Genomic DNA, 23,739 nt, shown 5'->3' on the forward strand with positions numbered 1-23,739 from the left:
TCCCGTGGGGCTGAGACCCCTTCCCGTGGGGCTGAGACCCCTTCCTGAGGGGATGAGGTCCCCCTCCTGTTGGGTCGAGCCCCCACCGGCCCCGCAGGGACCCCGCGCCGGTACCGAGCCCCGGTGGGTGCGAGGCGGGGGGCTGGACAGGCTGGACCCCCCGCACCGCTTTTTTGGACCCCCCCAAAAAAAGCCCCCGGGGAGTTTCGCTGCGGCTTCGGGGCGCGTTGCTGCGGGCTGGCCAGGGAGTGGGGAACCCCAAACCCACGGCATCCCCCCAAAGCTTCGGCATCCCCCCGAACCCACGGCATCCGCGTGACCCCGCAGCATCCCCCCGAACCCACGGCGTGGCCCCAAACCCGCGATATCCCCCCGGATACCCACAGCCCCCTTCCCACCCGTTGGGGCTGCCGGTGCTGGGGGGCAGCGGCGCCCGCCCGGCCCCGCCGCGGGGCGAGGCAGCGGCGGGGCTGGGAGACGGGCCGGGCCGCCTGTGCCCAGCCCGGGCCGTGACTCACGGGACGCTTCACCCGCCGCTGCCTCAGTTTCCCTGCGGTGAAATGGCCAACGCGTCGTCGGGCCCCGCCAGGGAGGGAGGGAGGACGCTGGGGCCCCCCTGGGGATTTTTGTCATCCTTCCCGCGTGGAAAAACGTCCTGGGAAGGCTTCTCAGGTGGCTGGGGCAGACTCGTGGCGGGGGGTCCTCCCAGTGCTTAACCCCCCCCATCCCAGTAGTGGTCCTTGTTCGCTGGTTTTGGAGCTGGGAGGGGGTGTGGGGATGGTGTGACTGGTGGGAGTGGGGCTGCCCTAGGGGGCTTGTGGGGACCCCCGAGCCGAGGGGACTGTGGGGAGTGGGGTCAGGAGAGCCATGGAGGGGCCGTCCTGGAGCTGTGTCAGGGGGACCTCCCCGGGACCCCACAGAGGGTCCTTTCCCCTCCTATCACTGCTGGGGGCCTGGGGGATGTCCCTGCCATGTTCCCTGTGTCCCCAGACTCAGGGGGAGCCTGTGCCTTCCAGCTGCCACCCCAAAGCCCCCTGACAGGCTGTCACTGTGGGTTTTTGTGGGTTTGGCCCCAATTTTGCACCCAGAGGGAGCAGGGGGTTGGGGGGGCTCAGGACCCCACTGGGGACTGCTGTGGGAGGACGTGATGGACCCTCTTGGTGCCTTTCCTCTCCTGACACCCCCAGGATGGTCCCCAGGGTTGGGGTGGGCAGAGCTGAGCTCCAGCTGGGGAGCAGGACCCCAAAACCTGCTCAGGCTGCCACCCCAGCACCAGCTCGAGGCTGAGCCCCCACAGGTGTTGGTAGCACAGGTAAAGATGGGTTCTGTCAGGGGGATTTTGGGACCCCCCCTAATTCCCACCCAGATCCTTGGGATCCTTCTGGCTGACACCTGGCAGGGGAAAACGGTGTCCCCACACAGCTGGGGGGTCTTCCCGGGAAGCCTCCCTGCCCCAGACTCAGTACCAGGGATCAGAGGGCTCTGGGGGTCCGGCCCCTTTGTTCGGGGGATCCCCCACCCCAAAGCTTCCAGCGCCTCCCTGAGGGTCTATCCCTGTCCCACAGGGGCTGGGGAGTGTGAAGGGCTGGGGGGAACAGCGTGGGGGGAACTGGGAGAAGGAGATGGTGGCGAGAGGGTTTTTTGGGGAGGGGGAGGTCTCGGCCGCCCCTCACCGCGGCGCCGGTGGGAAGTCGGGGGGCGGGAGCCGGTGGCGGCAGGTGGATTTCGACACCGGGGTGGGGCCCGTCCCCAGTGGGGTTTGCAAAGCTCCCGCTGAGTCACGGCCGCCCTGCCAGGGAAGCAGCGGCCGCCCGGGGGTCTGGGGGTGCAGCGGGTGCCCCCAGGGGGTCCGGGGCCGCGGGCCAAGGCAGCCCAGAGCCCGCCTTCAAAGGGCTGCCGCGGGCCCTGCCCGGGGCGCTGCCGCCTCATCCCGCTGCCAACCAGGCCCCCAAAACGCCTGGGGGCTGCCAGCCGGGCTTGGGGCAGGAGCAGGGAGGGGGTCGATGGTTTCCCAGCCCGGCTGAGGGGCGGGAGAGCCAAGGTGGGCTCTTGGGTGCTGTCGGGACATGGGCGTGGGGATGGCACGCAGGTCCCCTCGGGTGTTGGGGGACACCGTCTGGGGGGTGACAAGGCAGGGGCTGCCGGTTTCCTTGGATTTTGGAATTAGGCACCGACCCCTCTGGGCCACAGACGTGACCCACCGGCACCACCAGGGGCTGGCACGGGGTCCATAAGGGGCGGGTGCTAAGGGGTGGCTCCCCCCCAGTCTGGTGTCACCATCCTGGTGTCACATCGGGCTGCAGAGCAGCGAACCCTCCTCGGTTTGGTGACCCCCAAAAGGCGGGTGATGGGCATGGGAGTCGCTGCCGGTGCACGCTCAGGGGCGGGGAGGGGGTGTGTGGAGATGTGCCCCCCTCCTCTTCTCACACCTCTTCTCTCCCCCTCCCCGCCCACCCCTCCTCGGCCCCTGCAGGTCTGTGCGCGCCGCCTCCCCGCGATGCTGACGGCGGTCTGCGGCTCCCTGGGATCCCAGCCCTCGGACGCGCCCCGCGCCTCCCCGACCCACCTGGACCTGCAGCCGCTGCAGCCCTTCCAGCCGCACGCCCCCGCCGCCCCGGGAGCCCCCGACTTCTCCTCCCCGCTGCCCCCCCCGGAGCTGCCGCTACCGGGGCCCGACGACTCCGCCTTCGCCGCCCCCGGCGCCTACGAGCCCCATGGCCCCCCGAGGTTAGAGCTGCCCCGCGACGGCCCCGCCGCCCCCGGCGCCTACGCCAAGCTGCTGCCGGCCCCCCCGGACATGGCGCACCCCTACGAGCCCTGGTTTCGGCCCCCCCACCCCGGCGCCCCCGGCGAGGAAGGGGGGGGTGTCAACTGGTGGGACCTCCACGCCGGGGCCAGCTGGATGGAGCTGCCCCCCGGGCAGGGCGGGGGGCTGCAGGTGCCCGCGCATCCCGGGCTGCCGCCGGCCCTGGGGGGGTACGGCCCCGGGGGGGAGCACCAGCTCTGCGGGCCCCCCGCCCACCTCCTGCCGCCGCCGGCGCAACATCTCCTGGGCACGGAGGGGGCGAAGGCTCTGGAGGGTCCCCCGGAGCCGCGGGGTCCGGAGGCGGAGGGCGGGGGGCGTCCCAAAGGCGCCCGGCGGGCCGTGCCGAGGGGCGGGGGGCAGGCGGCGTGTCGCTGCCCCAACTGCCAGGAGGCCGAGAGGGGGGGGCCGTGCCCCGAGGGGGCGAAGCGCAAGCACTTGCACAACTGCCACATCCCGGGCTGCGGGAAGGCGTACGCCAAGACCTCCCACCTGAAAGCCCACCTGCGCTGGCACAGCGGCGACCGGCCCTTCGTGTGCAACTGGCTCTTCTGCGGCAAGCGCTTCACCCGCTCCGACGAGCTGCAGCGGCACCTCCAGACCCACACCGGCGCCAAGAAGTTCGCCTGCCCCGTCTGCGGCCGCGTCTTCATGCGCAGCGACCACCTGGGCAAGCACATGAAGACCCACGACGGGGGCAAGGACGGGGCCGAGCCCGAAGGGAAGGGCGCCGGGGACCCGTCGGCCGCCAAGGGAGGAGGCAAGAGGGAGCCGGAGGGGGGCAACGCAGCCGCCCCCACAAACTGAGCCGCTGAGCCCCGGGGGGGGGACACACGGATGGAGGTGGGGAGGACCGGGGGGACCCTTCGGGGCCGGTCTCCGAAGGGATTTGGGGGTGTGTGTGGGGGTGGGCACAGGGCTGGCACCTTGTGCCGGGGGCGGTGGCGAGGAGGAGGGGACAAGGCTGGTGGCACAGCCCCGGCCCCTGCTGCGGCGTTTGGGGAGCGCCGGAGCCGGAGCTGCCCCGAGGCGGTTTCACTTGTCCTGCTCCTGCTCTCCTGCCCCGGTTCCCCCACCCTCCACCCCTCCATCCTCCCCCGGCTTCCCAAATCTTTTTTTTCGGGAGGCTGCTGGCAGGCGGCGGGGCTGTTTGGGAGGAACATCAATGGGAGCCGAAGGAGCGGGCGCTGCCCGGGCACGTCCAGCCCAAAGGGGAGGAAGGAGAAGGAGAAAGGGAGAGGAGAAACCCGGGAGCCGCCGCTCGGGGAGGGTGGCCGCAGCCCCCCGGCCCCCTCCCCGCGGTCCCCTCCAAACTGTGGCACGGCGGGCTCAGCCCCCGGCCCCGTGCCAGCCCCGTTTTCTGATCACTCCACGGAGTTTTTGGCACGTGGGGGACACGCGGGGCGGGACGGGGGCTGCCCACAGCCCCCCGCCCCGGCTGGGGATGCTGGGCCGGCGTGGGGTCCCGCACCCCTGGGAGCCCCGCCTTGGCCGGGAGCCTGAGGATGTGAAGCCCTATTTTTGTGGGGTTTTTTTTGGCCCGAATGGAGGCTAAAACAGGGAAAACAAAGAAGTCCTGCGTGAATGTGAGCCGCGGGGAGCTCGGGGGCCGCGGGGGCCGCGGGCGCGTGGCGGGGCCGTTGCCCAAGCGCACACCCGCGGCTTTCCCACGCCCACCGCCGCGGCCCCGGGCGGGAAGCACCGGGGCGGCCGCGGGCCCGGGAGAGCCGGGGCGGCCGCATTCCTCGGGCCTGGCACGGCCGCGCTGCCCCGCGACCCCCGCCCGCCCCCGGGCACCGCGGGGCCGGCCCTGCCCGCGGACCCCGGGACTGCGGGGCGAGCTGTCTGTCCCCGCACCTTGCCGTCCCTTCCTGGGGACAGCAGCCACCCCCCTGGGGTCCCTCGGGGACCCCGCACCCCAGGGGACCCCCGCTGTCCCCCCGTGCATGCAACCTGTCCCCCCGTGGCCCTGTAGCCGTCCCTCCCCGGGGTCCCGTATCTCCAGGGAATCTCTGCCTGCCCCCGTGCATGCTGCCTGTCCCCACGGGGACCCCAGAGCTGTCCCTTCCCAGGTCCCCCTATCTCCCGGTGGGCATCCCCCCAGCAGGGACCCCATGTTTTTCCCCCCCTGGGGCCGACACCCTGTCCCCAGGGGGCCCCGTGTCTGTCCTGCACCCCTGGCTAGGGGTCCTCGAAACTCGGTTTTTAGACCTTCGGGGTCTCACCCCCCGATTTTGGCAGAACCCCTCGGACACAGAAGGAGACGCTGAAACCGGGACCTGAGGGGGGGCGGTTTGGGGGAGGGCAGTGCTGGGGTGGGAGTGGGAGGGGTTCGCTGGCTGCTCGAGGCACCCGGGGGTTCCACCCCGGCTCTGCCCCCCAGCCAACACCAGTTCACACCAGTTGGGAGTCTGGGGAGGGGGGGAATTTGGGGGGAGCTGATCTCCCGGCATGGCCCCATCCTGGGGGCTCTGGGGGCCGTGTCGGGGGCTGCCTGGCTCAGAGCCCCCGAGGTCTAGGGGGAAGGGGTAGAGGTGAAGTCGAGTGGGGTCCGTGCCCAGAGGGCGCCCCAAGACCTTCGGTTTTGATTGTTTTATTATTATTATTATTAATTATTATTATTATTAATTATTATTATTTTATTAAGGTGAAGCCAGGCTTTGCCACTCGGGCAGAGTGAACGTCCCAGGCCGTGGGCTGCGGGGATGGGGAGGAGGGGGGTCGGACCCCTCAGAGGGTCCCATCCCTGTCCCCATCCCTGTCCCTGTCCCCACCGATGTGGGAGGGGCTGGCAGCAACCCCCCCGCGCCGTGGGGCAGGGGCGAGCCGTGGGGCTGGAGCCCCCCAGCACGAGGTGAAGTCTCGCTGGGGGGGTCTGCGAGGACGTGTCCCCAGCCCTGGCACGGCCACCACTGTCCCCCTGCAGGACTCGGGTGACCTGGGCTGCCCGCAGCTCTCGAAGGACGTCCCCGACTCCGGCATTTGCCTTTTCCAGCACAAAATTTCCCCGAGGTGCCCCCTAGATGGGATTTCATCTCCCCGGGGGGGGCTCAGGACCCTCCCGAAGGTGCCACAGTGCTGCACCCGTGGGGTTTTGGTGGCTCCAGCAGCAGCCGGGGGGGCTCTGGCCTGTTGGGGCCCCCGTGCTGCAGCCACCGGAGCAGATTTTGGGGGGAAGGTGGGGGCTACAGCAGGGGCACCCCAAGGGTGGGCTGGGGAGGGAACTGCCGAGCAGGGGGGTCCCACTGTGACGCCGGGACTCGGGGTTCAGCCTCACCTGTCTCAGAGTCGGGGGGGGCTGCGAGGAGAGGCCCCAGGTGTGCTGTGCCCCCTCCTCAAGGTGTGCTGTGCCCCCCCCTCAAGGTGTGCTGTGCCCCCCCCTCAAGGTGTGCTGTGCCCCCCCAGGTGTGCTCAGCCCCCGCAGCCCCGGGGCTCTCTGCCTGCCGCGATGGGGCAATGAAGGCTGTAAAACCGGGTGGGGAGGGCCGGCGGCCGGGAAACCAGTCCAGCCTGCTGCGGCGTGGGGATCCCGGCCCCGCGCCCCGAACCACCGCGTCCCCCACCCCCGGGGCCGCCTCCCCGGGGCAGGGAGGGACCGAGGGACCGGCACGGGGGGCGGGGAAGAGGGAGCGGGGTGGCCCGAGTGGGGGCTGCAGCCCTGGGGGCAAAGGGGTGCCCCCCGCCCGGCGAGGGGAGTGTTTGTGCTGTGAAGAGGCTGCGGGACTGTGCGTTGGGGTTTTTGTACTGAAATAAACGCCGCGTGTTTTCCACGCTCCGGCTCTCCCGGCTCCGTCCCTGCCAAGAGACCCGGGGGGCTGATCTGCGGCCCCAGAACATCCCTACCGAGGGATTTAGGGTTCAACACCGCGACCTTCCCACCCATCCCCACCAAGAGACCCAGGGGTCTGACACTGCAGCCCCAAATCATCCCTGCCAAGGGACCGGGGGTCCAGTACCCCCAACCCCAAATCATCCCTGCAAGGGATCTGGGGGTCCGGCACTCCAAATCCAAAATATCCTGAGGTCCAGTACCCCAACCCCAAATCCACCCTGCCAAAGAGTCCAAGGGTGCAGCACCCCACCCCCCACCCTGCCTTTGGGCCTCCGGGGCTGCTGGAGGGTACTGGGTGGGGGGTGACCGGGCTGAGGACCAGCTGAGCCCCCCCTGAGGGTCCCGTCCCTCACCCCCCCGCGCCGGGCGGGCGCTCGGGGTCCCCCCGCGGGCAGGGCGCTGCCCGGCAGGTCCGCCCGCATAGCGTGGGGCGGGCGGGGCGCTGCCCACGCGGAGTGATGCCCACGGGGGTACCGCCCACGGGGAAGGGGGGGTTGGTCTGCCCCACGGGACCCTCTCCAGATCGTACCCGGGTGCCTCGTCCATGCCCTGCGGGAAGGGGAAAACTGGGACCCCCATCCCCGGGGTCCTTTGGGGTCCGATCCCTCCCCATCCCACGCGGATGGCTGTGCCGGTGTCAGTGCCCTCTCCACACGCGGGTGTCGGTCCCGGTCCCGGTGTCTGTCCCGGTGTCTGTCCCGGTGTCTGTCCCGGTGCCAGTCCCCGCCGTTCGGCCTCCGACCACCGGGCGCCGCCGTCGCACGGGCGGTGCGGGACGGGACCGGGAGGGCGGGACCGGGAGCGGCGGGGGCGGTGCGGGAGCAGCGGCAGGTCCGTGGGGATGGAGGGTCCCGGGGGTCCCGCGTTACCGGGGATGGGCGGGAGGGGGTCCCGTCCGCGGGCGGTGCGGGGGGGTCCCGGTGACCGGGAGGGGGGGGTCTCCGGCCGCTGCGGAGCTGCGGGGTCCCGGGGGGAGGTGTCCCCAGTGCCCACCCCGCCATGGGGTCACTGATGTGTCTCCCTGGTTTCACGGACGGCGTTATCCCACAGACCCCCCCAATTCCGGCCCCAAAGGGACCGTGGGGACACATCCAGGACAGGCACAAGGGGGTGACATCCCCTCGGTGTCCCCCTCCCACCCTGGTCCCTTCTGCCGGGTTTAGGATGGCGGGGCAGGGTCCTGTTCCCTCGTCCTGCGACTGCTTCGTGGCCCTGCCCCCCCACACCGCGTCCCCCGCCGTCATCTTCGCCAAGAACGCCGACCGCCCGCGCCACGAGGTCCAGGAGGTCGTCTATGTCCCCGCTGCCACCCACCAGCCCGGGGACAAAGTCCAGGTGAGACCGTGCTGGGGCCAGGGTGGCTGCAGGGACGGTGGGTGGGGTCTGAGGCCATCCATGTGTGTCCCTCCCCCCCCCGAGTGCACCTGCCTGGGCCAGGGTGGCTCTTGGGGTCAGTGCACTGAGTGTGCCAGGTCTCAGCCCATCTGTGTGCCCTCCAGAGCAGCCTCCTGGGCCAAGGTGACTGCAGAGGGAGGTGCACTGAGTGTGCCAGGTCTCAGAGCCCCTCCCATGCCCTCTGGAGCACCTTCCTGCGCCAGGGTGGCTGCAGGGGACGGTGCCCTGAGTGCTCTGGGTGCCAGCCCCCCCGTGTGCCCCCCACAGTGCACGTACCTGGAGGTGGAGCAGGCAGAGCACACCCACGCCGTGGTGCTGAGCCGCCCTGCCTGGCTCTGGGGCGCCGAGATGGGCGCCAACGAGCACGGCGTGTGCGTGGGCAACGAGGGCGTGTGGACACGCGAGCCCCTGGGCGAGGACGAGGCACTGCTGGGCATGGACCTGGTGAGGTGAGGATGGACCTGGGGAGGTGAGGATGGACCCAGGGAGGTGAGGATGGACATGGGGAGGTGAGGGTGGGCCAGGGGAGGTGAGAACAGCACCATGTCCCTCCTGCCCCGGCTCCTGGCGCTGGCTGACGGGCACTGCCCGGCACAGGCTGGGTCTGGAGCGGGGCAGCTCGGCCCGGGAGGCCCTGGAGGTGATGACGGCGCTGCTGGAGCGTTATGGGCAGGGCGGGAGCTGCAAGGAGGAGCCGGTGCCCTTCGTGTACCACAACACCTTCCTGCTGGCTGACCGCACCGAGGCCTGGGTGCTGGAGACTGCCGGGCGCTACTGGGCGGCCCAGCGGATCACCGGTGAGCGGGCACTGGCTGTACTGGGAGCACAGGGAGCTGCGTGCCCCCTGCCAGCCCCCAGCTGACCCCCCTGTCGCAGAGGGAAGCCGCAACATCTCCAACCAGCTGAGCATCGGCAGCGAGATCACGGCGGAGCACGCGGGGCTGCGGCAGCGGGCGCAGAGCCAGGGCTGGTGGAGCGGGCACGGCGAGTTCAGCTTCGCCCAGGTTTTCTCCCTGGAGCAGCAGCCCCCGCGCATGGAGGCTGCCAAGGCCCGATTTCGAGCGGGGAGGGAGCTACTGAGGCAGCACGCAGGTGACAGGGACGGGGGCAGGACAGGGAAGGGAGGGCGACAGGGAAGGGGCAGGGGGAGGGATGGGATAGGAACAGGAGCTAGAACAGGACAGGGACAGGGACCGGCATACGGGAGGGATGGGGAGAGGACAGGGATGAGTACACAACAAGGACAGGGACTGGGATAGGACAGGGATGGGACAGGGACAGGGACAGGGACGGGGACAGCAGTGCCATGTCCCTGCGTGTCCCACCAGGTCACATCACGGCGGAGACGCTGATGTCCATCCTGCGGGACAAGGGCAGCGGGATCTGCGTGGACTCGGAGGGGTTCCGCACGGCGGGCAGCATGGTGTCCGTGCTGCCCCGCGACCCCGCCCTGCCCTGCGTGCACTTCTTCACCGCCACCCCCGACCCCTCCAGGTGAGGCCTCTGGGGGGGCCCAGCCCTGCTCCTGGGCCAGGCATTCCCGGGAAGCAGCCGCCATCCTCCCCCGTGCTGGGGCTCCTCTCCTCCAGGTCCGTCTTCAAGCCCTTCGTGTTCGTGGCCGGCATCAAGCCCGTGCCGCAGGTGAGGTCCCCGACCTTCCCCCAGGACCCTGCCAAGCTGATCCCGCGGTTCCAGAGCTCGGTGGATCGGCGGCACGAGCTGTACCGCCGGCACCAGGCAGCCCTGGAGCTCATGGAGCAGGACCAGGTACGGCAGAGCCCTCCCCACAGCTGCCCCCTTGATGAGGATCAGATTCCCTGAGCTCTCCTCCCTCCCCAATCCCACCAGGAGTGGGGCCAGAAGCTCCTGGAGACGCTGCAGGAGCTGGAGAAGCAGGGCCTGGAGGGGATGAAGGCGCTGCTGGAGGGGACAGAGACCCCCCACCCAGAGGAACTGGCTGACCTCTTCTTTGACTGCGTGGAGGCAGAGCTGAAGTTTTACACATAAACCCCACACAGGTGCGTGGGCTCGGCTTCCCCCTGGAATTGCACCTGGGTAGGGAATGAGAAAACATTCCTGGTGTCCAGCCCTGGCTCCCCACCTCCCCCAGCCCTGCCTGGGGGTGTGGAACCTCCAGCCCCTAATTTACCCTGGAGAAAAGCACTGAGATGTGCCCATGGCCTGGGATGAGGTGCAGGGGGAAGGAGAGGGATATGGGATGGGATTTGGAGCCCTGCCTTTGCCAGGGCCCCGGGATAGCTGCAGGGTGGGGGATCCATGGCATCCACATGGATTGGGGTGGGAATAAAACCTTTATTCCTGGCCTCGCGGTGCCGCGCTACCTCGGGATATTCGGGATAACTGTCTTTTCCCTGCCCCTTTGGCTCCAGTCTCCTTGTCCAGAGCTTTGCTCTGGGACTGGACGCCACCAGGAGCTCGCTGGGACCCGCTGGATCCCAGGAGGGGTGTCCCTGGCTGGGCCTGGGGCCGGGGGTGGCCCTGCAGGGGCTGTGGGGCCGTGGGGCTGGGGCCTCCATCCCGACCCGGGCTCAGCAGCAGATCCCGGCGTTCCTGCAGCTCCTCCATCCGCGCCCGGTGCTCCTCCAGCACCTCCCTCCGCCTCCGCTGGGAGCGCCCGGCCAGCTCCCGGCGCAGATCCGAGAAGAAACCTGCCAGGGATGCGAGGAGGGAGGAGGATCAGGGGGATGTGGCACTGCCAGCCCTGTCCCCAGGAGTGCCACGTGTCCCCTTCCGCCCCCTGGGCACCTTTGTCCACTGTGAAAGGGCCGCTGGGCCTGGGGAGCAGCTCATCATCCTCATCCTGGCCACGGGAAGAGCCTCCTCCCTCCTCTTCCTTGCCACGGAGGGGCTGGGCATCCAGCTGCAGGAGGTGGGGCAGCGCTCCCAACACCAGCTCCCTGGAAAAAATGAGGGAAGAGCCAATGTCCCCGCCCCTGGCACCGTGTCCCCCCTGCACAGCCCACCCCCAGCCTGGGCACAGGGCAGGGATTCACATCCCTGGGCTTGGGTGTTTGTATTTGATGTCTCATGGAATTGTTTGGGTTGGAAGGCATCCCAAAGACCACCCAGTGCCACCCCCTGCCACGGGCAGGGACACCTTCCACTAGCCCAGGTTGCTCCAAGCCCCAGTCCAACCTGGCCTTGGGCACTTCCAGGGCTGGGACAGCCACAGCTTCTCTGGAAAATCCATCCCAGCACCTCCCCACCCTCCCAGGGAAGAATTCCTTCCCAACATCCCATCTATCCCCCTGGCAGTCGGAAGCCATTCCCCTTGTCCTGGCACTCCAGGCCCTTGTCCAGAGTCTCTGTCCATCTTTAGGCACTGGGAGGCCACAATTGGGTCACCCCAAAGCTTCTCCTGGTCTGGGGGGGCTGTACCCTGCCGAGAGGCTCCTGTGGTTTTTTGGGAGGGGTTTGTTCCTCCCCCTGACCCACCTGTATCCGTGCTGGCGGGTGCACTCGTTCCCCGTTAAATCCAGGATTTGGAGGCCCCGGGGCAGCTCCTCTGCCAGGACAAAAGGAAGCACAGAGGTGCTGAGGTGGGACCTGAGCCCCCACCCCCCACCCCCAGCCAAATTCCTGCTCCCCCAAACTCCCACAGCTCTTCACCCACTCCCAAGGCGACTCCCAGAGCAGCCCTGACACCTCAGAGCCGGGAAAACTGAGGCAGGGAATGTGGGAATGGGTATTCCACTCACTCACACACACACTGGCAGCCCCCAGCATCCCTTCCTGCTTCCCACCTGTGTCCAGCACCTGGATGTGGTTGTGGGACAGGTCCAGGGCACGCAGGTGAGGCAGGGGCTGCAGGTTCTCCACCCTCTGGATGCGGTTTCCAGCCAGGCAGAGGAACCTGGAGAGCACAGGCAGGGTGGGGGATGTCACAGCTCCCAGGGGCTGGAATTTGAGCCCCCTCCCTGGCCAAGGGAAGGTGGGAGCCCGTGGAAAGCCATTTCCCTGGGAGCAGGAGCTGCTGTACCTCAGGTTGGGAAAACAGCCCAAATTCTCGATCCTCTCAATTTTGTTCTGGAAAATAAAAATGGAAAATAAAATAGAAAATAGGAAAAAAATATATAACAACTTGTTTTTCTATGGCATGAAACAGTTTGGGATTTGGGGAGCATCCTGGGGGGTGAGGACATGGAGAGACCCCAAAATTCAGGAGGACCCTGAGGCTCCTCGTGTGGGTTCGGAAACACCAGGTGGCTGATCCCAGACCCTCACTGGAATTCCAGTGGGATTGGTATCAGATGGGAGGGAGACTCTTTTCCTTCCCCTCTGGACTTTGGGGAGGGGAGACAGGAGCAGATCTGGGGGGTTGTGTGTCCCCCCCCAGGCCCAGGGCGGGTCTCAGCTGCCCCACAGCTCCGCACCTGCTGCAGGTAGAGGCTGTGGATCCCTCCCTGATCCTGGAGCTTCCCGATGGAGGAGATGTTCTCCCGGTCCAGGCGGATGGTGGAGGGGGGCAGCAGCTCCATGGATCTGGAGGAAGAGGATGGGGTTGGGGGGGATGTGTTTGGGGTGCCCAGAGCCCCCTCCCTGCCAGCCCAAGGTCCGGGGGGTCCTCACCCGCTCCTGGTGAGGATGAGGCTGTCGCTGAGGGTCACTCCTGGGGATGTCCCCTCACGGTCTGTGGGATATCAGGGTGAGGGGCCAGGCCAGGGGGTGCAGCCCCTCCCCATCCCCTCCCTGCCAGGGAGGAGCCCCCACCCCACAGTTTCTCTCTCACCCCCACAAAGGGTCTCCTCCTGCTCAGCCATGGCAGGGGATGGCCTGGGGAGTCCTTGTCCCCTCCTCGTGTCCTCGGGTGGGTGTTGGGGAGGCCTGAAAGGGGAACGGTCTGAGGGAAAGGGAGGGGCAGAAACCTGCAGAATGGGAGGGGTCAGTGGGGACAGGAGCGTTGGGATGGCGGGGAATCAGAGCTGGGACCCCCAGGTGGGGCAGAGGGTCCCTGTAACCAGGGGGCTGTGGAGTCACCAAAGCGGAGCTGGGGGATCACGGGGACCAGGATCCCCAGCCTGGGGATCTCAGAGACTCCTGGGGGTCTCACCCATCCCCCGGGACCGGTCCCGGGGGTTCGGGGGCTCCGGTTTGGGGCTCAGGGACCCCCGGGCCGCGCAGGCCGCGCTGTGGCGGCGCCGTTGCCATGGAGACCGGGACACGGGAAGCGCGCGGGCCTCCAGCTTCCCACAAGGCCCTGCGCGGCACGGCCAAGATGGCGGCGCTGAGCGGAGGGACCGGGCTGGCTGCGAGGTGAGGGAAGGGCAGCGGGAATGGGAACGGGAGCTGGAAAGGGGCTGGGAATGGGCAGGGAAGGGGAATGGAGCGGGAATGGGGCAGGGAAGGGGAATGGGGTAGGGAAGGGGAACGGGAATGGGACAGAGGAAAGGGATCGGGAATGGGACAGGGAAAGGGAACGGGAACGGGGCTGGGAGTGGGGCAGGGAATGGGAACAGGAGTGGAGCTGGGAATGGGAACGGGACAGGGATCGGGTATGGGGTAGGGACTGGGATCGGGTATGGGGTAGGGAATGGGATCGGGTATGGGGCAGGGACCGGGAACGGGGCTGGGAACGGGAACGGGGCTGGGAATGGCAATGGGAATAGGGCAGGGAATGGGAAAGTGAATGGGGCCGGAAATGGGGGTGGGAATGGGAATGGGACAGGGACCGGGAACGGGGCTGGGAACGTGAACGGGGCAGGAATCAGGATTGGGAATGGGGCAGGGAACTGGAATGGGAGTGGGACAGGAACAGGCACTGGGGAACAGGGACCTAGACTGGGGCAGGGATTGGGAATGGGGCAGGGAGTGGGAATGGGAAGGGGGCAGGGAGTGGGAATGGGAAGGGGGCAGGGAGTGGGGAATGGGGCAGGGGCTGGGAATGGGAAGGGGCTGGGAGCAGGAATGGGAAGGGCTGGTGCAGGGTGCCCTGGCCCAGCCCCGCTCCCCCCAGGCTGGCTGCCCGCGCTGCGGCTGGTCCGGCGCGGCTCCAAGGCGGTGACGCGGCACTGGAAGGCCATGCACTTCCAGCGGCAGAAGCTGATGGCTGTCACCGAGTACGTGGCCCCCCGGCCCGCCGTGCCCCCCCGCTGCCTCCCTGCGCACAGGGACGACCACCAGGAGGTGAGGAGGGGCCCACAGGGTCTGGGAAGGGGGGGTTCCCTCCATCCTGGAACACCAGGGACAGCCTGGCTGGAGCGGGTGTGACACCTTCCCGTGGCGGGTGATCCCCTTTTTTGGGATGCTGTGGGTGGCTGGGAGATGCCCCATCAGGTGCTGGGAACCAGGTGAGTCCCCATCCACCTCGAGATCCACAGGAACATCTCCTGATCCATGGGAGCACCTCGAGATCGGTGGGATCACCTCCCACCGGGAGCTGCCGGTTCTGGGTTGGGGTGTCCCAGCAGCCGTTCCCCACTCCCTGCATCCCTGTATCCCCGTGTCCCCTGGCCAGGAGGACGGCTACGTGCGGCTGCTGCGGCGGCAGGTGGAGCAGGTGTTCCGGAGCAGCCGCATGGTGGCCGTGTGCCAGTACAATTCCATGCCGGACGAGGACGTGGCCACCATGCGCCACTACCTGCGCAGGCACAACATCGAGGTCAAGTTCGTCTTCAACGAGGTGGGGCCCGGCCCCGGCGGGAAGGTGGAGGGGCACAGGTGCGCCCTGGGCTGCTCCAGGCGTCATTCCAAGGGGTTTTCCAGATCGTCCGGCCGGTGCTGGAGCAGTCCAAGTACAGGAACCTCCTCCCGCTCTTCGTGTGCCGCAACATCCTGCTGGTGAGCCCGGAGACACGGGCCAGGGAGATGCTGCGGGTGCTGAAGGGAATCCCTCAGGTCAACCTCCTGGGTGAGGCATTCCCTGCTCCCCAAATCCCAGTGCTGGGGTCGGGGGGGTGCTCCTCCAGGGCTGGGAATGACTGCCCACACTGATGGATGGGATGGGATGGGATGGGATGGGATGGGATGGGATGGGATGGGATGGGATGGGATGGGATGGGATGGGATGGGATGGGATGGGATGGGATGAAGGGTTGGAGGCCTGAAGGAGCAAACAGTTCCTTCAGGAAATGCTCTGTTATCCCATATCCTGCTCTTTCCCAGGCGCCTGCATCGACGACACGATCCTGAGCCGGCAGGGAGTGGAGAACTTCGCCCGGCTGCCGTCCCTCGAGGCTTCCCAGGGGCAGACTGTGGGAGCCCTGGCCCTGCTGCCCTCCCAGACCTCATCCCTGCTCCAGCGCGGCCCCTCCCTCCTCACAGCACTCCTGGATGAGCACATCCGCCGGCTCCGGGACACGGGGGCGCCCGGGGAGCCCCCCCAGGAGCAGGGAAAAGGGAACCATTGATGCAGGGCCCTGGGACCGGCTCCTTCCCCCCTGTGGGAGCCCCTCAGGGCACAGGGAATGGCTGGCACCGAGCCCCAGGAACTGGCTGCTTCCCTGGATGTGGGACATGGGGGGAACCTGGGGAGCATCCCCCCAGCCTGGAATGCGGGAGATCAGACCGTGGGAATTGGCTCCTTCCCTGACTGTGGGACATGGGGGGGCCAGGGAGACCCTTCCAGACTAGGACACAGGGAATCACCAATGCTGGACCCCAGGAATCGGCTCCTTCTCCAGCTGCAGGACACAGGGAGCCCCCAGGGAGCCCCCCAGGGCACAGGGAATCACTGACTCTGGGCACTGGGAATCGGTTCCTTCCCTGGCTGTGCAGGAGGGGTGGATCAGGGATTTGGCACTGGGGCGGGACTGAGGGTCCTGCAGCCCCCCAGTCCCAGGGGGGGAGCCCTGGCCCTTCCCTTTGAGAATATTCCTGGGAATATGCTGGGGGTGTGATGGAAGGTCTCAGGATTGGCCAGAGGAGGAGGAGGAGCATGGGAGAGCCCCACAGGAGGGTCTTGAGCACTCCAAGCCCCCCAGAACAAGGATGAGGGGGAATGTGCTGTAACACTGATCCAGTGCCGTGTCCATTAAAGTGTCTGTGTGGAAATGCTGAAACCTCTCTGGGATTTTGGGGGAGGGGGGCGGTTCCTGCTCCTCGAGAGTGTGGGGGGAGGCTGGGGCTGCTTGGGGGGTCTGATGGAGCAGAGGAAAACAGAGCTGGGAGGGCTGGGTGAGGGAAATCCTGGGGTGGGAATGCCCTGGGACCCCCTAGGATTGGTGATCCTTGGGGACCCCCTAGGATTGGTGGTCAGTCCCGAGACCTCCATGGGCTGGTGGTCCGTGGGACCTCTGTGGGGTGGTGATCCCTGAGACCCCCACGGGATGCTGAGCCCCAAGACCCCCACGGGATGCTCAGCCCCAAGACCCCCATGGGATGCTCAGCCCCAAGACCCCCGTGGGTTGGTGATCCCCGGGACCCCCGCGAGGTGCTGCCTCTCCTGGGGACCACCCCACCCCCCGTGGGCCGCCCCTTTTCCCGCGGGCTGGTCCCGGGTGGGAACTCCGGGGGTCCGCGACCGGAGCTGCCCCAGTCCCGTGCGGGGACCGCGGCTCTGCCCGCGCTCTGTGTCCCGGCGATCCCGGCGGCTCCGGTCCTCCACGGAGCAGGGGGCAGAGCCGAGCGGCTCCGCACCGCCCTCCGTGTTCCGCTTCCTGCTGCCAGCGGGCAGGATGCGACCGGTCCCCGCCGCCCGCCCGCCGCCCGCCCAGGTGAGCCCCGGGGGTGGCACCGGGGATGGAGACCCCCGGGGGCACCGGCACGGCCCCGGTGCGGTGCGAGGGGTCGGTGCTGACCTCCCGCAGCACCTGCGGGGCTGGGCAGGGGAGGGGATGGAGCTGCGGGGGAGACCCCCGGTGTCCTCCCCTCCGAGCTGGGGGGCGCGGAGCCGCGGTCACCCGTGCCGTGGTTATGTCTCGGTGCCGTGGTTATGTCTCGGTGCCGTGGTTATGTCTCGGTGCCGTGGTTGTCTCTCGGTGCCGTGGTTGTCTCTCGGTGCCGCAGCTAGCGGTGCCACGGTGGTCTCCAGCACCGGGGCTTGGCCGCCCTCCCAGGGTTATCCCAGGATCAGCAGCAGCCAGGACAGGGTGCCCTGTCAGGGGCAGCGCCAGGGGGGATGGCAGGGCGGGGGGGAACTTCCCTGTGGCTCAGTAAGCGGGAAGGGCAAAGGGAACACTCTGCCGGGGTTTGCAGGGGTCATGGCCTGGCTCGGGGGTGCCAGGACGGAGCGGGGTTGATCCTGGTCTTTGTACCGGTGTCACCCTCCTGGCTGTGCCCCCGCTGTGGGGTTGCCCCGTGGTGCCCAGTCCATGGGGCGTCGGGGCTGGACTCTGAACCCGGAGCGGGCGGCGGAGCCGAGATAAGGCCGGGGGGGGTCAAAGGCTCCGTGTCACGCAGAAGTTTCTGGGTGCCCGTGGCAGTGACATGCAGGACTCCCTGCTCCCGGGGGGCAGGGGGACCCCCACCACCCCTTGACCCCACGAGGGCCGGGCTGAGGAGGGTGCAGAAGCCCCCCTGGGATCCCTGACCTGCCTTCCTCCCCTGGCAGCGGCTCCCGCCGTGAGGGCCGAGCTCGGACCCCCATCCTGCAGGACGGACGGGAGGGGGGGCTCAGCCCGGCCCCCCCTGCTCAGCAGCCATGGGCAGCCACGAGAAGGACCCGTCCTCCCCAAAAAGAGCCCTGTCCCGCTCCAACAGCACCGTGTCTTCCAAGCACAGCAGTGTCCAGCAGGTTGGAGGGGTTTGGGAGGGGCTCAGTGGTGCCCACGGGCTGACCGGGGGTGCTGTGAGGCCTCGGGGGGCTTCTCAGTGTGACCCCCAGGCTGACCCCCATCCCTGCAGGGCTCAGAGAGCTGGGAGGTGGTGGAGGAGCCTCGTGCACGGGGCAGCCCAGGGCAGGAGCTGCAGAGGCACGAGGGGTACCTGCTCAAGAAGAGAAAATGGCCCTTGAAGGGTTGGCATAAGGTAACGGGCAGAGCTGGCACCAGGAGCCGTCACCTGGCTGGTCCTGGCGCGATTTGGGCCCCTGGGAAGTGGGGCTGCAGGGACTGCTCTCTGCTCCCCACCAAAAACCTTCCCTCTCCATCCCCAGCGGTACTTTGTGCTGGAAAACGGGATCCTGAAATACTCCACCACCCGCCAGGACGTGAGTGTGTGCTGGGGCTGTGCCCTGTGGGCCCAGGGCAGGGGAGACCCCCGTGGACCCCCTCAGGAAGGGGGGTCTTCCCCCTGACAGGCGTCCCTGGGCTCCCCCAGGTCCTCAAGGGCAAACTGCACGGTGCCATCGATGTCCGTCAGTCCGTCATGTCCGTCAACAAGAAGGCGCAGAGGGTCGACCTGGACACGGAGGAGAATATTTATCACCTCAAGGTGCCGCTGGGGGCCAGGGTGGGCTGGAAACAGAGTTGGTTGTGTCAGGTTCTGTCCCCCCACCAACTCACCCGTGTCGCCCAGATCAAGTCCCCGGAGCTGTTCTCCAGCTGGGTGAGCAGCCTCTGCAGCCACCACCACGGGGACAAGCCCTGTCCCATGGCGGGTCCCGGGGGCAGGACCCCCACCAGCACCCAGGTGGGTGACACCTCAAGGTGACAGCACGAGGCAGGGTCTGGGGGGGGCTCCTGATGGCAGTGCCCCCTTTTCCCTGCTTGCAGGGCCAGTGGACGAGGATCCTGCCCTCGGGCAGTGCCCCTGCCCTGTCCACGCTGGCCAGCTCCCAGGACAAGGTGAACGCCTGGCTGAAGGACAGCGAGGGGCTGGAGCGCTGCTCGGCCGGTGAGCGGGGCAGGAAGGGGCGTGCAGGGCAAGGGGGGGTGCCCTGTGCCCCCTCCCTGACTGTGTGCCCCCTCCCTGACTGTGTGCCCCCTCCCTGACCCTGTGCCTCTGGCAGAGCTGTCGGAGTGCCAGGCCAAGCTGCAGGAGCTGACGGGGATGCTCCAGAACCTGGAGGCCCTGCACCGCATCCCCTCGGCCCCGCTCATCTCCGGCAGCCAGGTGAGCTGGGATGGCAGCACATGTGGGGCCTGAGCATCCCCCCCTTTCCTGCTCCAGCCCCCTCCTCTCCCCCACAGCCCTCGGCCGCCACGGAGAGGCCGAAGAAGGGCCGGAGGACCACCAAGATCTGGTGCACCCAGAGCTTTGCCAAGGACGACACCATCGGCAGGGTGAGGGTGAGCTGGAATCCCACCGAGCTCCGCTGCTGCTGCTGCTGGGGGGATGGACCCCCCCAATCCCCAGTCCCTCGCTGACCCCCGTGTCCCCCCCAAGGTGGGCCGCCTGCATGGCTCCGTCCCCAACCTGTCCCGCTACCTGGAGTCCTCGCAGAGCCAGCTGCCCTTCGGCCTCCCCCCGGAGTACACGCAGCTGCAGCGCAGCTTCTGGGTGCTGGCCCAGAAAGGTGGGATGGGGCTCAGCCCCGCCGGGGGGTCCTGGCAGGTGTTGGGGTGCCGTGACACAGCCTGACCCCTGCCCGTGTCCCCCGGCAGTGCACGGCTCGCTCAGCAGCGTGGTGGCCGTGCTGGTGGCCGAGAGGGCCCGTCTGGAGGAGATGCGGCAGGCGCTGGACCGGCAGGGCCCGGCCCCGCGCCCCGGCAGCGCCGCGGTGAGCAATGAGGGGGCCGGGCAGCGCTGCCCTGCTCGGGGCAGGGCTGGGGTGCTGCTTTTGGGGTGCTGTGGGTGCAGGGGGGGTCTCAGCCTGGCGCTGGGCTGGTGACCCCCTGACTGTCAGCCCCGTCCTGGCTGGAGGGGAACATTTGGGGGGGGTTGGCTCAGCCTCCCCCTCCCTCCACAGCCCACCCTGCGCCGCTTCCACTCCCTCTCCGTCTCCTCCGACACCACCCTGGATTCCTTCGCCTCGCTGCACTCCGATGAGGTCAGAGGGGTGGGATGGGGTGGGGTGGGGGTCTGGGCAGGCCCCCCCAGGCTGAGGGGCTGGGCTGAGGTGGTGGCTGTCCCTGCAGCCCGACGCGCTGCCCGCCAAGGGCCGGGAGCAGCAGCTCTCCAACCGCAGCATCGTCTCGCTGGCCGACTCCCACACCGAATTCTTCGACGCCTGCGAAGTCTTCCTGTCCGCCAGCTCCTCCGAGAATGAGGTGGGGGGTCTTGGGGTGGGCTCTGCTGGTGGGTGTGCTCTGCTGGTGGGGGGCTCTGTGGACCCCCCTGCCACCTCTCGCTGCTCTGGGTTCATCTCTCCCCTCTCTCTCCCCTGTCCCACCTCATTAGCTGCCCCCCCAGCTCCCCGTAGTGCCCCCAGCCCCTGTATCGCCCCAGCCCCCGCAGCCCCTGGCTCCCCTGTTCGGGGTCTCTGCTCTCTCTGAGCCCGGTGGTGGGGGCCGGGTGCTACCAGAGCCCCCACCACTGGTCCCCCGCCGGCACCACCCCTCCCCATCCCAGGATCCCGGGTCTCATCCCATCCTTCCAGGGAGGCCCTTCCCGCTAACCCCCCTCCCACCCCCGCTGTGGGGCACCCCCAATTCCCCGGGACCCTCGAAGCCGCCGACAGATCCCTGCACCCCCTCAGCCCTCGGACGACGAGTCGTGCGTCAGCGAGGCCCCCACCAGCATCTGCGAGGAGGGCACCGAGCCGGGGGTCTGGGCCGCCCCTGACAGGTACGGGGAGGGGGAGCACCGGGGAGGGGGACAGCGGGGGTGGGAGATGGCTCCATCCCACTGCCTGGTGTGCCCAGCAGGAGCGGAGCGCCCGGGGGCACCGTCGGAGCCGCCGCCACCGCCGGTGGAGCTGCCGGGGCCGGACCCGCGGCGGCGGAGCCGGTTGCCCGCGCCCCCCGCGCCCTCGGGGGACGTGAGCCTGTGGGGGCTCCTGCGGAGCAGCGTGGGCAAGGACCTGTCCCGCGTGGCGCTGCCCGTGCAGCTCAACGAGCCGCTGAACACCCTGCAGCGGCTCTGCGAGGAGCTGGAGTACAGCGCGCTCCTCGACCGCGCCAGCCGCGCCAGAGACCCCCGGCAGAGACTGGTGAGCTGGGGGACACCGGGGACACGCCGGGGATTGGGGGCTCAAGGGATGTGGGGGTAGGGGGGCTTAGGGCCAGGGGGGACTAAGGGGACGTGGAGGGTCTTGAGAACATGGAGGGACTTGGGGAGGTTTTAGGGGACTGAGGGGGCACAGAGGAGCTCGAGGACGTGGGGGGACAGGAGAGGTTGAGAATTTAGGGGTCTCAGGGACATGAGGGAGCTCAAGGACTTGGAAGGACTGGAGGACTTCAGAGGAGCTTGAGGACACGTGGGATCTGTGGGAACAGGGCAGGGCACAGGGCCGGGAGGGAACTGGGGGGTGGGTGGCTGTCCCCGGGGTGGGTGGGTGGCTGTTCCCGGGGTGGTGGCAGCAGCGTGGTGCCTGTGGTGCCAGGTGTACGTGGCCGCCTTGCCGTATCTGCCTACGCCTCCACCTACTACCGGGCGGGCAGCAAACCCTTCAACCCCGTGCTGGGGGAGACCTACGAGTGTGTGCGGCCTGACCGGGGCTTCCGCTTCATCAGCGAGCAGGTGGGCACTGGGGGGGGCACAGGGAGGCTACGAGGGGGACACGGAGCTGGAGGGGGCACTGGCACATCCCTCTTGTCCCACCCCAGGTCTCCCACCACCCTCCCATCTCCGCCTGCCACGCCGAGTCCGACAACTTCATCTTCTGGCAAGGTGAGCACCCAGGAGGATGTTGGGCAGTGGGAGGTCTCCTCCCTGAGTGTGGGGATCCAGGGAGGGTCTCACCACCTCCCACCCCCTCCCCAGACATGAGGTGGAAGAACAAGTTCTGGGGCAAGTCCCTGGAGATCGTCCCCGTGGGCACCGTCAATGTCCAGCTGCCCAGGTGAGATCCCGGCCCCGCTGGTGGGCCCCCACACCCCCGGGACCCCCTGCCCTCCCTCCCTCCCTGTCCAACGAGGGCGGTGCCCGCAGGACCGGGGACCACTACGAGTGGAACAAGGTGACCACGTGCATCCACAACGTGCTGAGCGGACCCCGCTGGATCGAGCACTACGGGAGGTGCTGATCCGCAACACCCGCGACGCTCCTACCACTGCAAGCTCACCTTCTGCAAGGTGTGCCCCCTGCCCCTTCGCCCCCGGGCCCCACCCACCCCATAGCCCCACCCTCCCACCTGCCCTGGCTCCACCTCTCTGCACTGAAATGGCCTGGCCCCGCCCCTTCACCTGCTAATTAATATTAATTGTGTTATTGCTCCACCCCTTTCCTGGTCCTACCCCTGCTTGTGGCCCTGCCCTTTCCCAGTAGCTCCACCCCCTTAGTGCCACACCCTTCTAGGACCCCTCCCCATCACTCGTGGCCACACCCTTTCCCAATAGCCCCCTTTCCCCCAGTCCCCCCGGCCCCCTGCCCACCTCCCGGTGGCCGCAGGCCCGGTACTGGGGCACGGGGGCCAACGAGGTGCAGGGGGCCGTGCTGAGCCGCAGCGGGGCCACCGTGGAGCGCCTGGCCGGGAAGTGGCACGAGGGGCTGCACCGCGGGCCCGCCCCGGGCCAGTGCGTCTGGAAAGCCAGTAAGGACCACCCTAGGGGGGGGGGGGGTTGGTTACCCCGCACCAGGGGGTGGTCTCAGCGCCGTGCCCCCTCTCCTGCACAGACCCCATGCCCCGTGAGCACGAGAGGAATTACGGCTTCACCCAGTTCGCCCTGGAGCTGAACGAGCTGACGCCGGAGCTGCGCAGGGTCCTGCCCTCCACGGACACGCGGCTGCGCCCCGACCAGCGGTGAGTGGGCCCTCCCGGCGCCGGGAGCGGGGCGGGGGGGATGCTCTGAGGCCACCCAGCTGGTCACAGCCCCGTCCTGCCCCTCCCACAGGTACCTGGAGGAGGGGAACATCCCGGCGGCCGAGGCGCAGAAGCGGCAGATCGAGCAGCTGCAGCGGGACCGGCGCCGCGTCATGGAGGAGAACAACATCACCCACCAGGCGCGCTTCTTCAGGTCTGGCTCAGGGCAGGGGGCTGGGAGAGTCATGGGGGAGCGGGATGCCGGGCTCTCAGGGAGTGGGCAGGGCCCCTGGCAGTGCTGAGGGCGCCCTGTGGCTCAGAGGAGTGCGGGGCTCTTACGGGGTGAGGAGGCTCCTTTCGGGATCCTGGGGACACCCCGTGGCTCAGTGGGATGTGGAGCTCATAGGGAACTGAGAGAACCTCTAGGAATGCTGAGGGCACCCCATGGCTCAGGGGGTCTCAGGAAATGGGTAAAACCCCATCAGGAAGTCCCAAGGCCACCCCAAACACGCCCCCCCACCCCATCCCCAGGCGGCTGACAGATGCCAGTGGCAAGGAGTCGTGGGTCACCAACAACACCTACTGGAAGCTGCGCCTGGACCCCGGCTTTGCCCACCTGGACAGCGCAGTGCTCTGGTAGCGACCCCCCCCAGGGCTCTGAGACTCCCCCAGCTCATCACAGCAGTGGTGCCCAGCAGTGGGGCTGGTCCCCCCAGCACTAGGGGGGTGCAGTGTCCCCCCCCACCCTCTCCGAGCCATTTTGCTGGTGTTTAAATAAAACTGTGATATAAAAGGGGGGGGGTAATGACCCCTACCCCTCCCCCTGACCCGGGGCAGAGCCTTGGGGACAGCTGGGGCACTCTGGGGCAGGGGCTGGCAGTGCCCCCCTGCCCTGGGAGCACAAGATGCCTGGGGAAGGGGGGAAATGGGGTGCACCCGCAGGCGGGAAGACCCCTCTGCCCCCCTCTCCCCCAGACTGTGCCCAGGGGCTGCTCTAATAAAGGCTGTGAAGAGTTGGGGTGTGCAGAG

General features: G+C 68.4%; 5 protein-coding genes across 7 annotated transcripts; 4 read left to right on the forward strand and 1 right to left on the reverse strand.

Moving 5' to 3' along the window:
* Positions 1–2,497: 2,497 nt before the first annotated feature.
* Positions 2,498–3,610, forward strand: SP6 (Sp6 transcription factor). Its single transcript, XM_050330746.1, has one exon. It carries the CDS (start codon positions 2,498–2,500, stop codon positions 3,608–3,610), a length of 1,113 nt encoding a protein of 370 aa, XP_050186703.1.
* Positions 3,611–7,424: 3,814 nt separating this feature from the next.
* On the forward strand, positions 7,425–12,121 carry SCRN2 (secernin 2). 3 transcript variants are annotated; one of them, XM_050330745.1, is made up of 8 exons: positions 7,425–7,466; positions 7,799–7,970; positions 8,298–8,479; positions 8,628–8,827; positions 8,907–9,122; positions 9,359–9,524; positions 9,620–9,797; positions 9,879–10,414. In XM_050330745.1, exons 2-8 carry the CDS (start codon positions 7,800–7,802, stop codon positions 10,035–10,037), a joined length of 1,272 nt encoding a protein of 423 aa, XP_050186702.1. In that variant the 5' UTR covers positions 7,425–7,466; position 7,799; the 3' UTR covers positions 10,038–10,414. The 3 variants fall into 3 exon arrangements, with proteins under 3 accessions (XP_050186702.1, XP_050186701.1, XP_050186700.1); XM_050330744.1 differs by lacking the exon at positions 7,425–7,466 and adding an exon at positions 10,421–12,121 and having other exon boundaries at positions 7,626–7,970; positions 9,879–10,048; XM_050330743.1 differs by lacking the exon at positions 7,425–7,466 and adding an exon at positions 10,608–12,121 and having other exon boundaries at positions 7,626–7,970; positions 9,879–10,048.
* On the reverse strand, positions 10,344–13,287 carry LRRC46 (leucine rich repeat containing 46). The gene is made up of 8 exons (XM_050330749.1): positions 12,781–13,287; positions 12,621–12,681; positions 12,425–12,533; positions 12,031–12,077; positions 11,795–11,904; positions 11,487–11,556; positions 10,797–10,948; positions 10,344–10,699 (listed from the first exon to the last, which is right to left on the reverse strand). The coding sequence occupies exons 1-8, from the start codon at positions 12,809–12,811 to the stop codon at positions 10,344–10,346; spliced, it is 936 nt and encodes a 311-aa protein (XP_050186706.1). The 5' UTR covers positions 12,812–13,287.
* Positions 13,288–13,936: 649 nt separating this feature from the next.
* Positions 13,937–16,040, forward strand: MRPL10 (mitochondrial ribosomal protein L10). The gene is made up of 4 exons (XM_050330747.1): positions 13,937–14,174; positions 14,506–14,670; positions 14,754–14,898; positions 15,153–16,040. Exons 1-4 carry the CDS (start codon positions 13,956–13,958, stop codon positions 15,395–15,397), a joined length of 774 nt encoding a protein of 257 aa, XP_050186704.1. The 5' UTR covers positions 13,937–13,955; the 3' UTR covers positions 15,398–16,040.
* Positions 16,041–17,546: 1,506 nt separating this feature from the next.
* OSBPL7 (oxysterol binding protein like 7) lies at positions 17,547–23,726 on the forward strand. The gene is given in 25 exon segments (XM_050330748.1): positions 17,547–17,721; positions 17,832–17,954; positions 18,082–18,135; positions 18,246–18,359; positions 18,444–18,557; positions 18,641–18,761; positions 18,877–18,980; positions 19,058–19,150; positions 19,254–19,383; positions 19,472–19,587; positions 19,777–19,857; positions 19,946–20,077; positions 20,506–20,574; positions 20,683–20,958; positions 21,352–21,364; positions 21,367–21,488; positions 21,575–21,638; positions 21,732–21,810; positions 21,900–21,982; positions 21,985–22,008; positions 22,011–22,042; positions 22,359–22,500; positions 22,584–22,710; positions 22,802–22,924; positions 23,242–23,726. Coding segments are annotated over 25 exon segments (2,538 nt in total). The 5' UTR covers positions 17,547–17,628; the 3' UTR covers positions 23,351–23,726.
* Positions 23,727–23,739: the final 13 nt, after the last annotated feature.

This window comes from Myiozetetes cayanensis, unplaced genomic scaffold (genome assembly GCF_022539395.1).
Source record: "Myiozetetes cayanensis isolate MyiCay16 unplaced genomic scaffold, myiCay2020 scf44, whole genome shotgun sequence".
Classification (NCBI taxonomy): Eukaryota; Metazoa; Chordata; class Aves; order Passeriformes; family Tyrannidae; genus Myiozetetes; species Myiozetetes cayanensis.